This window comes from Cnephaeus nilssonii (assembly GCF_951640355.1).
Source record: "Cnephaeus nilssonii genome assembly, contig: SCAFFOLD_140, whole genome shotgun sequence".
Lineage (NCBI taxonomy): Eukaryota > Metazoa > Chordata > Mammalia > Chiroptera > Vespertilionidae > Cnephaeus > Cnephaeus nilssonii.
Window position 1 is genome coordinate 1 of NW_027645420.1, and position 14,685 is coordinate 14,685.

The 14,685-nt window shown below is 58.1% G+C and overlaps 2 protein-coding genes across 2 annotated transcripts in view; both read right to left on the minus strand.

The window, feature by feature from the left end:
• Positions 1-4: 4 nt before the first annotated feature.
• On the minus strand, positions 5-1,268 carry LOC307096643 (UPF0598 protein C8orf82; the record flags this gene model as incomplete). Its single annotated transcript, XM_079800960.1, has 3 exons — positions 1,085-1,268; positions 473-521; positions 5-250 (listed from the first exon to the last, which is right to left on the minus strand). Coding segments are annotated over exons 1-3 (463 nt in total), but the record flags the coding sequence as incomplete, so codon positions are not given.
• A 138-nt stretch (positions 1,269-1,406) lies between these two features.
• The window catches only part of ARHGAP39 (Rho GTPase activating protein 39), a 39,531-nt gene continuing 26,252 nt past the window's right edge, over positions 1,407-14,685 (minus strand). The window contains 6 exon segments of the mRNA XM_079800961.1: positions 1,407-3,296; positions 3,437-3,606; positions 4,009-4,100; positions 4,601-4,800; positions 5,989-6,062; positions 8,880-8,972. Of these exon segments, the coding sequence (XP_079657087.1) occupies positions 3,102-3,296; positions 3,437-3,606; positions 4,009-4,100; positions 4,601-4,800; positions 5,989-6,062; positions 8,880-8,972 (824 nt within the window). The 3' untranslated portion in view covers positions 1,407-3,101.

The window sequence follows — 14,685 nt, forward strand, 5'->3', positions numbered from 1 at the left end:
CCGTTGGTGACCAGGGGCAGCAGGCGCTCGGGCTCGAAGGGCACAGCAAGCGCCTCGCCGCCGCCGCAGTATGAGAGGCGCGGGGACCCGGGGCCTGCAGCCAGCAGATGCGTAAAGACCACGGGTCGGTCCTCGCAGCGCAGGAAGTTGCGCTCCCTGCCGCAGGGAGAAAGGAAGGGGAAGGAGGCCTCGTAGCGCCCGCTGCGGTTGGGTCTCAGACGGGAGAAGAAGGTGACCAGGAACTGCAGGTCTGGGGAGGCGAAGGACAGGAGCTGCTCACCATGCCAGGCCCCGTTACCCCAGGGCCACGCCAGGGGCTGGCGCCGGCAGTCGGAGGGCCGCCCTGACCTCACTAGATCGTGGAGCTCGGGAGCTCAGGATGCCCAGCCCCCCGGGCGGGGTTGGGGAGCGAAGCCCTCCGAAGCCTTCCCCGAAGGGAGAAGGAAGGTGGGAGAGGAGGGCGCAGCAGTACCTTTGAAACAGGTGATGAAATTCTTCATTTTGGAGTCATCCAGGAAAAGCTGCAGACAGAGGGACAGGCGGTACCCATGAGTCCCGGCCGGCCGGCCGGCCTGCCAGAGGCGGGAAGGTCTTTATAGCCCTTGGCCGGGCCTGTGTCCGCTTCCTTTGCTCGTCTGTGCACACCGTGTACAGAGGAGCGCATAGAGGGAACTCGGGCCCTTCCCATTCCCCGGATCGGCCCGCACCTGGGCCCGGCTTCAGGTTCACTGAAGCGGCCTTTTCCGCGTCTTTAACCTCAAGCTTCTAATCAGGTGCCACATTCTCCGCGGGGCTACCTGACTGGCTTCCTCCTGGGTGTGGCCATTGCCCCCCGCCAGGGCTTCCAAAGCAGACGGGGCAGCCCAGGACTGGAGGCTGAAGGTGGGAAGGAACTGGGGGTGCAGACACGTGTAGAGCTGGCAGCTGGGGGCGCCGGGGGGGGGAGGGGAGGGACGACCAACCCTCCAGAGCTAAGACCCGAGGGCGGGTCTCCCCAGCGCTTGGCCACAGTTCACACGCGCCCGCTGTTCTAACGGACCCGCCCGCCCTTCCGGCCCGCCCCCCCAGTGGTCCTCCGGCCCACCTGGCCCTGGTGGTCCACGTAGTAAAAGTACTCGCGGGTGCGGGGCGCTGGGCTCTGGCCCTGAGTGTAGGCAACGCCCCCAGCCCCACTGCAGGCCCGCGACCCCGAGGCCCGCGCCAAGGGCAGCGCCCAGGCCCGGAGCGCCCCGCACACACACACAGGCCACATCCTCCTCCCGCGCCGGAAGCGGCCGGCGAGTCAGGTGGTGGAGGCGCTGCGTCAACACGCGTCCCCCCGCGGCCAAGGCCTCGCGCTTTGGGTTCCGGGGACGGCGGCGGAGGTCACCGGTTCTGGCGGCTCCCGCGTGCCGGACTCCGGGCGGCCCGGACACTTGCTTTTCTGGGCCTGTGGGGCAACCCGCCGTGTGGTCAGATGCGGGTGGGGTGCAGGCGGGCCCGCATGTGCCTGCCTGTCTTCTCCCCGATCCCTAGGCAGCCAGCCCGGTGCAGGAGAGTCTGGGTGTCCAACCAGGTGCTGAATAAAGAGTGAACCAACACTGTCCAGAAGCCTGTGCCGGGTTGGGGGAGGGCGGATCAGAAAAGGCCCAACCCCCGGGTAATCCTGGGTTTTCGGAATCAAGTCCATTACCCCAGTGACCACAGGTGGCCCAGAATCAGTATCCTTCCTGGCCTGGGTTGCTTCCTTGGTACCCGCCTCCCCAGCAGCCTTGCTCTCCCCCTTCCCCCATTCTTCTCTGGCCTGTCCATCCAGAGGCCCTTACCAGCAACCGGCTGGCCATACCCCCGCAGCCACCCTTAGGAACATCAGCGACCATGGCTCCCAAGTTTCCATATGTACTTTATTCACACAGTTGTCACCTCTTCAGTCCATGCGTCAGAGCAAGTCTGTGGCTAGGTCGCCCCACTCAGGCCCAAAATCACCCGACTGAGGACACACCATCCAAGGGTACCCGAGCTGCTGCAGGGCTGGGCTTTTTTAATAAATAAAAACTCAACTCTAAAAATATATATATATATAAAAACTGGGGAGAAATTAAGTTTTGTAATTGAAACTGAAAATTCCAAAATGGAAAATGTACAAACTGAGAGTCTAGGGGTCCCCTCTCCCCAGCTCTGGCCTCCAGGAAGGGCAGTCCTGGGCGCCCTCAGCTCCTTCCCTCTCCCCCTGGGGAGGGGCAGGGTCTGGTTTTTGGTCAGAAGCCAAGAAGTGGAGAAGAAAAAGGAATGGTAACTTGCTCTGCACAGAGGACGGGTTAGGATGGCTTGGAGATAAATAGCATTTGGGTTAAAACTATGTCATTAGCAAATGTAGTTCTTATATCTTTCCCTCTATTTATATCTCTATACACAGGAGGGTTGGGCTGCAGGATAGATTCTGAATTTATAGTTACACCAAGAAAAAATACTCTCGTCCCCCCCCCCCGCCACCCTGCCCCAAGAATGCCTGCCCACGCCTGCCCCCTCAGAGGACTTTGGTTTGGGGGTCCCTCCCCACCCAGAGATAGCCTGCCGGGCTCTGCCTGGGCCAGGCTCAGATGTTGGTTAGCCCAGTGTCCTAGAGCCCCCAAACTCCTGTGCAGTTAGTACGCTGGAGGCCACAGGTGGCTAGGGAATGGGGGGCTGAGGAGGGAGGAAACTGCAGGTCAGAAGATTGAGGGAGAGAGAGGCGACCTGGGAGGGCCCACTCCAGGCCCAGGCTGAGCACAGGAGCCCCTGGGAGGCAGCTGTGCCCTCGGCACCCGTGGGGCAGTGTCACTTGGCTCCAGGAAACAGAAGGCACTTTCTTGGGGCTGACCCTGGCTGGCTTGTGGTGGGGGACGGGCAGTACCCCGGCACTGGCCATGAGGCAGGTGGAGTCAGAGGCACCCTTCTCAAAGTCCCTCTACCCTGGCTGAGTCCTGGGGGAGGGGGGATGTTCCAGGGCTGGGTCGGGCATGGCCGGAGCCTGGCATGCTACCTCCATGGCTGGGGCATTCCCTCCCCCCTCCCCACGTGCTCCCCTGCCCTGGTGCACCGAGCCTGGCTCTGTCCCTACCCTCGGTCCCTCAGCCCACGCGCTATAGCACGCCCTCCATGAAACTGGTGTCCAGGTGCTGGATGAGCACGCGCAAGAAGGACATTTCCTTGCGAGTGTTCTCGAAGATGACGCGTGGGTCGTCGGATCGGCAGCGCAGGCAGTTGGGCGCCATCACCATGGCCAGGTTGCTTACATCCATTTTGGTGATGGCCACGTTGGCAGGCTGCACGAACACCTGCGAGAGGCAGTGGCTGGTGGGCAGGGGCAGGGCATGCCTGGGAGGGGCATACGGTGGGGTGGAGTGTGCCTGGACTGGGGGGGGGGGCGGGGTGTGCCGGGGTGGGGGGGGCGTGGCGTCCGAGGGCCCCCACACACCTGGAGGAAGCGGATGAGGTAGCACAGCACCAGGCGGTTGATGCGGGGCAGCGAGTGCACCACGGCTACGGCAGCCTCTGGGCTCTCGTACTGAGCGATGCACTGCTCGTAGAACTCGTGCGGGATCAGGGGCTCCTCCAGCTCCCGGTACCACAGCTTCAGCAGAGACGCTGCAGACACAGTGAGCGGCTCAGCCAGGCCCAAGGGCTGGCACCCCTGGGCAGAGAGCAGTATGGACCACCTAACAGACTCGGCAACAAGAGCGTGAAAGGGGCCTTGCGGGGGAGGGGGCAGGCAGCAGGCAGCCTGAGGGCTGACTTCCACCCGGCAGAGGTGGGCTGTGATGAGCCCGGCCTATGGAGGTTACGGACCTGAGAGCCGGGACGGATCCAGGCCCAAAATATGGCTTCTTTGAGGGAGGGCTGTGCAGCTGCTGTGAGCAGGCAAGGCTGGATGGAGGACCCAGGGTGGCTGTCCAGTGGACAGGAGGCGGCTCTTGCTAGAAATGAACCGGGAGCCGCTACATCACCTGGACTGGGCCTGCTCCTGCTGCACAGGGGCCTGGGGCTCACCAGGGACATGGGGGTCCTCCAGGCCTGTGGGCACCTTCCACTGGTCCACCTGGAGCTTCAGGGCGTTCACTTCGTCAATGTCCCCGGGAACTCTGAGCAGGAGGAGGGTGTCAGGGAGGAGGAGCCTGGCTTCCCAGCCACCCCTCCTCCCCCCCCACCCCCGCCGCATGGGCCTCGTTCCCACTCCCATACATGTGTGTTCCTCTTTAGGGCGCTGAGGCCAAACCCACAAGCCTCCGTTTACCCAGCAGCTGTTCTGGGGCCTGGGCAGGTGAGTCGTGACAGCAGGTGACGGGACAAGTACCACTGCCCATGGGACAGGGATTTGTCGTCCTGTCACGGTGAGGACCGACGGCTGGGCTGCTGCCACTCGTGGCTTCCATCTCAGCCTGCTCATGGCTGGACTCCCAGCGTTCCCCGAGCCCTGGCGGCCATTTCTGCAGGGGCACTGACCCAGCCAGCCCTCCCGCCTGCCCTGCCTCTCAGGGTGCCTTTCCCCACCTGAAGGAATGCTGGCCTCACTGGCTGCTTTGAAGTCCCAGACACAGTGGAGCCGCCTCCGCCCCCACCCCCACCCCCAGGCCTTGGGCACCTGAAGATGCCTTCTGTCTGGTCACCGTTGAGCGCCAGCACCTCCTCGGACAGCCGGGTCTGCACCCAGGGCAGCTGCCGCTCTGGGTAGCGCTCCTTCTGCATGCTCATGATCTCCGGCAGGGCACTGCCGAACATGGACGGGCTGAACACCGCGTTCTTGGCGTGCCGGATCTCCTCCACGTTGGGTTTCTTCAGTCCCTGCAAAGACAGCTGCTCTGTCCTGCCAGGCCTAGCTCCCAGCCCCCACCCCCAGGACTACCCTTGGCTTGGCCACCCCCTCCTCTCTGTCCAAGAATCCCCGCTCCCTACACCCTTGAATTCCAGGTTTCTGCCCAGCCAGAGCTGGGGACACCCCGACTCCCTGGCCAGTCACCAGCAGCCTCCTGCTGGGCCGCCTGCAGCACCCAGAAGCCTGACAGGAGAGGGTGGGAATGATTCTGGGCAGCCAGTCGGAGCTGCCTGGGCCAGAGGGGCCAGGCTGGTGGACGGGGGCCACAGTCGATCACACTGGGGGGTGCAGAGGGGCCGAGGTGGGTGCAGTGGTGGCTTCTGAAGTCTATGGCAGGGCTGGAGCAATGCATTCAAAGGGGAGAGGAAGTGGAAGGGGAGACCAGGCTCTGGGATAGTGGGGGGCAGGTGCCCTCAACAGAGGTGGGAGGTCAGGTGTAGAAGGGTCTGAGAGGTTCCTGGGTGGAGTAGTGGGTGGAAAGGGACGAGGGGGAGGGGTGCAGATACTACCCCCAGGGCAGACAGAAGGGGACGGCTGCAGGTCCCAACAGTCCAGGAACAAGGCCCAGCTGGCGGTGTGAGGAGGCCTCCTGCCTCTACTGGAGCCAGAGGGCAGATGGCTGTGGGAAGGGGTGTGGCTGCCAAGCTCGTCCAGGTGGGGGAGGTCCCCACTAGGCAGATGTCAAGGAAGCAGTAGGGGAGGGTGCTGCTGGAACCACCTGCCCATCTGCCCACGTGGGACAGGCTCACCTGTCTGTGGGGTGGGGCCCCTCCTTGGCAGGAGCCTGTGATGAGTCTGGGCTCTCAGACCTCCATGGCTGGTGGGTGGCCCGGTGTGAGCAAAGGAGGACAGTCCCCTTATGGAGGGGTGTCCCCTCGGCCTGCCCTCTGAACCCAGCCACACCAGCCAGAAGGTGGCAAGCCTGGGGCAGCTGGGGTTGCTGCCACCCTCATGAAGACTGGTGGCCTGAAGCCCTGGCCCAGCCACACGCCCCTCTGTCTGCATTGGCTCCTGACCTGGGGGTGCACTCCTGGCTGCCCATCCCAGTGGACTCTCTCCGGCACCTTCCACACCGTGGCTGTCATTGCCCCCATGTGTAGGCTGCCTGAGAGTCCCGCCGCCCCACCCTGCCAGGCTGTCCCAGGAGACACGTGTACCTTCTTGGCCCCCGTCAGGGCTGCCTTCTGCAGCTTGTGGTAGCAGTACTTGGCATATGTGCTTATCGCCACCCCTGGAAAAGAACGGGCGCTGGTCAGCTTGGCGTGGAGGTGGGTGGTACAGGGGCTGCAGCCAGCCCGTGACTGAGAGAGGAAGCAGCAGAGGAGTGAGAGAGGCAGCCTCGGCCAGCGCCCGGTGGCCAGCAGGCTCCTGCCCCCCCAGCCCAGGGCAGTGGGTCCTCATTCTCCAGGGCTGTCCTCTGGAGCAGAACACACAGAAGCAAGGGGCACTTTCTTTTTTTCTTTTTTTTTCCCACCTCCAGAAGAGCCAGGGTGGAGGAGGAACCTCTCTGCTGGCCCGCCCTCCTCCCGTCCGTCCAGGAAGGGCAGTTTGGGTTGCAGGTCTGTTCCCCAGGAGTCACAGAAAGGACAGGGCAAGGCCTGGGTTCCAGGGCCTCCAAACCTCAGGCTCCCTCCCCCGCTGGCCCTGCAGAGCCATCTCCGTGCAGCACCTAGGGGACCTCAGGACGTGCTGTGCTGGGCCAGCACTAGGGGAGGTCGGGCTGGCTGGACACCGGGCCCTGCTCTCCTGCAGCCCTTCTCCTCATGGGAACCCTGGGCTGCCCTGGGAGAGGGCTTTGGCCCCAGGACCCCATACCTGCGGGGCTGAGGGCTGCCTGGGTGGGAGTCAGGAGAGGGAGGCCCAGGCCTGGTCCACAGTGCAAAGGGGACGAGTGTGGAGGGGATGCCCTGTGTCTGAGCCTGGGTGTCGCTGGGAGGACAGTGCCCTGGAAAGACCATGCCTTGCAAGGATTGCCTTCAGAGTCTGCAGCTTCCTCCACCTCTGCCCCTGCCAGCCCACCTTCTCGCCGGGGGGTTGGCAGCATTCTGAGGGCAAGGACCTCAGGGGCCTTGGCCAGGGCTCTCCAGACACAGAGATGAGAAGGGAGGAGGGAGAGGAGACCTTGCTTAGGTGGGTCTGGAACATATGGAGCCCAGAGGGGGGACGAGAAGGGGAGCAGCAGTGGGACAGAGAACACACAGTGAGGCCAAGCCCAGAGGGGCATCTGGCCAGCTACAGACCAAGGGACAGACAGACAGGTGGGCTGGACTGTACCCTGCTGGGCCGGCCTGCTTGCCCAAGGGAAGCCTCTAGACCCAAGTCTCAACTCGAAACGTCTGAGTCTTTTAAAGAAGTCAGTTTTTTGCGGACATGGGGGTCCTTGGACCCCAGGGTGAAAAACACTAACAGCCCTGGCCAGTGTGGCCCAGTGGCTGGGCAGCGTCCCCCGATGGAAAGGCTGCTGTCCCATCCCAGCCAGACCACATGCCCGGCTGTGGGCTCGATCCTGGGTAGGGGGTGTGCAGGAGGCAGCGGATCAATGTTTCGCTCTCACATCCATGCTTTCTCTCTCCCTCTCTAAAAATTAAAAAAAATATTTAAAAAACACACTCTACATGTCTTAGTCATAAAAAGCTTTTCATTTCAAATTTTCATAAGAGTTTTGTCATTTAAACTGACAAGGGGATTCTTTTTTAAAGTAAGCCAACTAAACAAAAAACAACCGCAAACCTTTCTCGTGATGCTTGCACCTAGAGGCTCTCTCTCAGGCCCCTGGGAACACTGACCCTGGCAGAGAACCCTAGGTGCCGCCTCTGAGCCCGCTGTGGATGTGGCCCTTCCGGGGAGCTCCGTTTGGAATGGACGGTGCTCCAGCAAATGGAGGCCAGGGAGCACTTTGCAGCTGTTGCTGGCCCTCACACTGGGGCAGGCCTACTCTCCTCTGGGGAGTGCCTCCTCTCCTTAGTCTTGGGGTCTGTGGGAGACACCCCTGACCTTATCCCAAGGCTTCCTGGGGCCTGACCCAGCCTCTCCTACAGGCTGTGATCTAAAGACCCAGAGGCTGCCACCTCTCAGCTGGTGACTGGCCAGATGCAGCCTTTGAGGCCCGAGGCCTCTCCTCTGCAGGACGGGACGGGGACACCTGTCTCCCAGGGGCTGAAGGGCTGACCGCAGAGGCTGGTATCACAGGGTGGACCACAGGCTGAGGCCACAGGTGCACAGACCGCTCTGTACCATGTGCTGCAGTGGGCACAGCCTCCTGGGCCAGGACGTGGGGTGCCCGCTGAGTGCGTGGGGTGAGCAGTGCCCATGGACAGCCCAGGGAAACCCTGGCAGTGTTGTGGGGGTTCTGCTCCAAGCCCACTGCCCGTCTGGCCTCGCCAGGACTCACCAGCACACACCCATCCTGTTACAGGCCGGGAGACAGGCCCACAGAGGGACGAAAGGTGGTCTCCCAGAGTCTCCGCTGCTGCACCAGGCAGACACTCCTCCCCCCACAGCACCCCAGGCTGCAGGTCCCAGGGACAGGATCATTGCACCCCCAGACCCACCTGCTACTGTAGCTAACTCTCAAAAGTGGGCTCAGGCAGGAGCTCAAAGCTCCTTCGACTCCTGTGCCAGCAAGACCAAGAGCAGCAGGAATCCTGGGTTCTAACTGCCCCTTCTCCTGCCCAGGGCAGCCCTGAGGAAGGACCCAGTGGAGTAGCTCAGGGGAGAAGAGGCAGGTAAGCAGAGTGAAGAAGGGGGAGGTGAGCCTGACAGCAGCAGTCCTCAGTTCCCCCCCAGGGAGGGCAACCTCAGGTGAACGGCTTCCCTAGAGCTTGGGCAGGGTGTGGTTCTGAGCCAGGGCTCCAAGGAGGCCTGAGCTGGAGGCGCGTGTGTCTTCTCCCAGGAGCCCGTCAGTGACCAGGGCCTCCAGCCGGCTCAGGAGGCTGGAGGCTGATGGTTAGTGCCCAACCCCAGCCCAGAAGCGGTTAGAGAGGCCAGGTGGCCGAGGCCAGAGCAGAGCTGTGCAGAGCAGCGCAGGGGCTGCAGAGAGAGGCCCTACCATCTGGCTCCTCAACATAGGGCTTGGGTTTCTTTCTCAACTTGGACTTCTTCTTAGAGTTCCTGTCCAGGAGCTGCTTCATGTGCTGTGTCACTGGGGAGCAAACAGAGCCGTGAGGACCATGAACACAGAGGCCGGAGCGAGTGCCCATTGGTCCCCTGTGGCTGCAGGAAGCCCCTAGGTCTCAGGGCTGCCCGGTCAGCGGGGAAGCTGTTGCCCCCCAGCTGGATTGTGCAGCGGCGACAGGGCCACCAGCCAATGCCCGGCGGGGATGTGGGGACCCAGCCCAGGAGTGCTGGTGAGGCGAGGATCCTATAAGCGGCTGCTGCTTGCTCATATCCTGGGGACAGGTGTGCACCCAGACAGACGTGTGGTGCCTCTTGAGCTAACTGGGCTGGTGGTTGGGCAGGTGCCAGGGGCCCTCTGGGCACCATGGGGAAGGGTAGGAAGGTATGGGGAGGGGACAGTCAGCTTATGACTCTGGCACAGAAAGGCAAAGGCGCTGCCTTCTGAAATGGCTGCACTCTGGGCCTGCTCAGGCTCCCCACCATGGTCTGCCTGTGCTCCCTAGAAGTTAGGCCTGGGCCATCTACACCCTGCACAGGGGACACCTAATCGTTTTTTTGTATCGGGATGGAAATACAGATGTTGATTTTACACGTTGGGTTATACTCTGATGTGACTTTATTTTGTTGCTCAGTTGCTGCAGCTATGGGAACGGGAGGTCTATGTGGGCCCTGTGTCCTGTGACACGCCCCTCACCCCTCGCCCCCAGCACGCCCACCCTCGCTTTGGCACTGTGTGCATTCTGCGGCCAGCCCTAGAGTCAGCTGTTTGTCCAAGGAGCTCTGATTCCTTTTAACAGAAAATGGTATTGAAACCAAGATCTGGGCGTCATGCTATTGAGGATGCCACTGCTTCTGGGCGTTCTCAGCTGGCATTGGAGGGAAGACGTGTGTGCTGGCCATTGGCCTTCCACGCTGATGCCTCCAACTCTGACCCACCTCCACATGGACCCTCGTCTTCTCTCCTTGCTTGTCTGTAACTGGTTTATCTTTTATTTACTAGAGGCCCAGTGCATGAAAAGTCATGCACTGGAAGGGGGGGTCCCTCAGCCCAGCCTGCCCCCTCCCACAGTCCGGGAGCTCTCAGGGGCGGGAGGCGACCTGGTGATCAGGGGAAGGCGACGCCCCCATCACACCTCTGCTGCTGCCATTGCCGGCAACAAAAGCCTCTGCTGGCCCTGGTTACCTGAGCCTCAGGCAGCCCTGGGCGGCTGGGGGGACTGGGGGACTCTGGAGGCAGGTGCACGGAGCGGCCAGACTCTCCTGGGGGCGGGCCCAGCCATGCCATGCGCCTGCTGCCCCGGCAGTGCTGAGGGGACTGGGGACCGCCATCTTGTAGCTGTGGGCGCCACCATCTTTGAGGGCATGACAGTCAATTAGCATATTCCCTCTATACTAGATAGGCTTTTAAAAAATATTTTTTTTGCTGAATTCAGCAAGGGAGAGGGAGATGAAAACATCAATGATGAAAGAGAATCATTGATCGGCTGCCTCCTGCACGCCCCCCCCGCTGGGGATAGAGCCCACAACCTGGGCATGTGCCCTTGACCAGAATCGAACCCAGGACCCTTCAGTACACAGGCTGACGCTCTAGCCACTGAGCCAAACTGGGTAGGGCTTAGTATAATTTTTTAAGATTCATCCATGTTGTAGTTCACATTAGAACTTTCTACCTCTGAAACACCAGAAGTCACACCTCTCCAAGGAGCATTAACCCTCAGAGAGCACCTAATCTTGTTAACTCGGCTGTTCTATGTTCCCCGCTTTCTCCCACCTCCAGAGAATCTTCCTTCCTCCCCCTTTTAATCTCAGGTGCATAAAAGAAGCTGCAAGACTGTCCTCTGGAGCATTTGAGGTTTTGCTTCCCTGCCTATGTCATCATAAAAATGTAAAAAAAAAAAAAAATTCTCTCTCCTAATTTTTTTTTGGAGGCAACCAACATTTTTGTTGTCCTTGTTTCCACAAGGCTTAAAAAAATAAAAAATAAAAATTATTAAGAAGAAAAGAGAACTTCCCTTTTGTGGCTGAAAACCATTGCAGAGTACGGACAGGGCGCACCGTTTCCCGGTTCGCCTGCTGACGGACGCTGGGGGCTCCCGCTGTGCACATGCTGCTGTGAACGGGGCCGTGCACGGATCTGCTGGAGCCCTGCTGCCCATTCCCTGGCAGAAGCCTTTCCTCAGGTTAAAGAGGTTCCCTTCTAGTCCTAGTTTGTTTCATTTTTGTCAGAAAGACAACGTTGGATTTTGTCAAATGTTTTTTCTACATTAATTGACATGGTCATGTAGTTTTCCTTTTTCTCGCTGTTGAGTGAAAAATTACAATGATGGATTTTTGAATGCTAAACCAACTTTTGATTCAAGATGCATATTCTTTTTATATATTGTTGGATTCCATTTGCTAAAATATTGTTAAAACTTTTTGCTCTAGGTTCATCAGCGACACAGTCTGCACTTTTCTTGCTTGTAATGTCCTTTTCTACTTTGGTATAGCATGAATTGGGAAATATTACTTCCACTTCAATTTTCTAGGTGAGTTTGCAAAGAATTGCTACACAAACAATAAAATGTTTGGTAGAATACACCAGTGAAGCCATTTGGGCCTTGAATTTTTTGTGGAACGTTTTTTAAGCGCCAATTAAAATTCTTTAATAGCCAAAACCGGTTTGGCTCAGTGGATAGAGCGTCGGCCTGCGGACTCAAGGGTCCCAGGTTCGATTCTGGTCAAGGGCATGTACCTTGGTTGCGGGCACATCCCCAGGAGGGGGTGTGCAAGAGGCAGCTGATCGATGTTTCTCTATCATCGATGTTTCTAACTCTCTATCCCTTTCTCTTCCTCTCTGTAAAAAATCAATAAGATATATTTTTTTAAAAAATTCTTTAATAGACTAGAGTATTAAAACCATAGAAACTGCCTAGCTGGTGTGGCTCAGTGGTTGAGTGTCGACCTATGAACCAAGAAGTCGCGGTTAGATTCCTGGTCAGGGTACATGTGCAGGTTGCAGGCTAGATCCCCAGTGTGGGACGTGCAGGAGGCAACCGATCAATGATCTTCTATCATCATTGACTTTTCTCTCTCTGTCCCCCTCTCCCTTCCTCTCTGAAATTAATAAAAATATATTTTAAAAAGCACACCATAGAAACAAAGATTTTTCTGTGACAGACTTTTTTTGGTTATTTATTCTCCCCCCTTCCCCCTCTATTTCCCTTCCTGCAGAAAGTTGCACTTTGGTTGTCTATTTCTTACCGAGTGATCTTTGGGAGTTTGTGTCAAGGAATTTGTCCATTTCCTCTAAATTGTCAAGTTTATTGGCATTAAGTTGTTCAGAATGTTTTCTTATTATGAACGTCTGTTGACTCTGCAGTGGTAGCATTTCCCATTCTTCGTGGTGGTAATTTATGTCTTCTCTATTTTTGTCCTGATCAGACTGTCTGGAGGCTTATCAATTTTATTGATCTTCTAAAAAAATCAGCATTTTGTTTCACTGATTTTCTGTATTATTTTTACACTAGAGGCCCGGTGCATGAAATTAGTGCACTTGGGGGGGGCGTCCCTCAGCCTGGCCTGTGCCCTCTCACAGTTCGACTGCCAGCAGTCGGACATCCTTAGCACTGCCACAGAGGCAGGAGAGGCTCCCACAACTGCCGCTGGGCTCGCCAACCGTGAGCCTGGCTTCTGGCTGAGTGGCGCTCCCCCTGTGGGAGCACACTGACCATGAGGGGGCAGCTCCTGCTTTGAGCGTCTGCCCCCTGGTAGTCAGTGCGCATCATAGCTACCAGTCGTTCCATTGTTCGGTCAACTTGTATATCAGCCTTTTATTATATAGAATTTTCCCTTTCACTGACTTCTATTTTGATCTTATTTCCTTTCTTCTGTTTACTTTCAATATAATTTACTTTTTTTTTTTTTTAGAAGTTTCTTAAAATAGAAGCTAAAGTCTTTAACTTCAGGTCTTATTTTCCCTGTGGGTATCATTTTTTTTACTATGATAAATATACTGGCATTTACTAGTAGGTGCTATAAATTTCCAAGAACTGCATTGGTTGCATCTTACATATTCAAAATGTCTTACTTTCTTTTTCTTTCAGTTCAAAATACTTTCTAATTTTCCTTTTGATTGTTATTTGACCCATGGGTTATTCAGTAGCACATTCTTTAGTTTCCTGATTGTGGCTGGCATAAAGGTGTGACCATGTCTGAGATGAGGCTAAGCTGGGGGTGGGGAACATGTGAACTAGGGTTCAGCGTGTTCTGCTTTGGTTCCCAAGGGTGGTGACCCCATAGTAGATGTCATATACATGCTAGCAGATGAACCAAAGGCTTCCAAGTCTCAGCTAGCAGGATGGTCAGGATGAGGTGCCCCACATGGCAGCAGGCTCAGCTCTGCCCTCGCCAGCACTTCTGAGACAGGCTGCCATTCCCTTGTTCTGAGCAGAGGCTGCATCCTCCTGGGCTGATGAGGCCTGCCTTATGGATCAGCCAGCACCCACGTTCTTGACGGGGGCCAATGGGAGGGAGCACAAAGCCTCTCCTCTGGGCTCATTGCTGAGCTGGGCCTGTGGCAGACACTAGGAGTAGGTCTCAAGGTCAGAGGGCAGCCCCGTGACACAGAAGTGAGACCAGATCCCACAGCCCAGACGCTGGTCTCTGCCAGTGTGCCCACAGATACCCAGTCTTCCTATGTGGGCCCAGGCCACACGGTATTCTGAGACCGTCCTGGCCTCACTCAGCCATGGCTGCGTAGGCCAATCGATTCCTTCTCACACGCCAGCCAGGCTCTCACGCACAAACATGAGGACGCAAGTGCACAAACTTCCGTGCCCAAAGAAGTGCAGGCAGGAAGGTCCTGGAAGCCCCAACCTTTGTACATTGCTCACTCACCTTTCACCTCAGCAAGCACTCCCTGGGGACCCGCAGGCTGTATGCTGAGCACTGGACTCTCTTCCAATGTCACTTCAACTCAGAGGAGTGACATTGTAAGGCCTTTGGAAGACACGGAGCTGAACCATGAGCCCACGGGACGCCCTGCTCCTGGAGAGGCCAGGAAGACTGAACAGAGCCAGGACGCCTGCCAGCCTACTTGGCTGCACATGCAGGAGCCGCCTGGGAAAATCTGTCTGTTGTGTTCAGGATTCCGCTTCAAAAACTGCTTGCCTGTGTGAAAATCTCCTGGCTCCCAAGCGCAGACATGCTGGATGGTGCCTGTGCTCGATCCCGTTCCCTGGGAGTAGCACTGTGTGTGCCGTGCACAGCCCCGTCACAAGCATATATGCCTGGCCCCCACACCGAGGCTGGTATGCCGTCATCCTGCAGAGCAGGCTGTGGCACGTCTGACTGTAGAACGTGTCGGCATGGGGCTGTGCACATGTGTGTCCAGATGCTATTTATGGCCCTGCCCCCGTGCTCACTCTGCCTGGCCCAGGAATCAGTCCAGCCGCTTGGCTGGCAGCACCTGAGCCCCAAACCCTCCCTTAAGTAGGCCAGGCCTGGGTCCAGACGAACCCGACACGTGGACCTCAGGAGCCCAGGGTGGAAGCTGGCCCTGCACCTGACCCTGGCAGCTGTCAGCAGGCGGATACCTATGCTGGTCCCAACCCCTGACCTCTTGGGGCAGCTCAGGACCAGCTCAGTCTGCAGCACCCTACTGGTCTGCTGGTGTCTGGCCAGATCCAGGGCTGGGCCAATACACGCTACGGTCACCATGCTCCTCCCTCCTCCCAGGAACCCTCCTCCAGGACCCC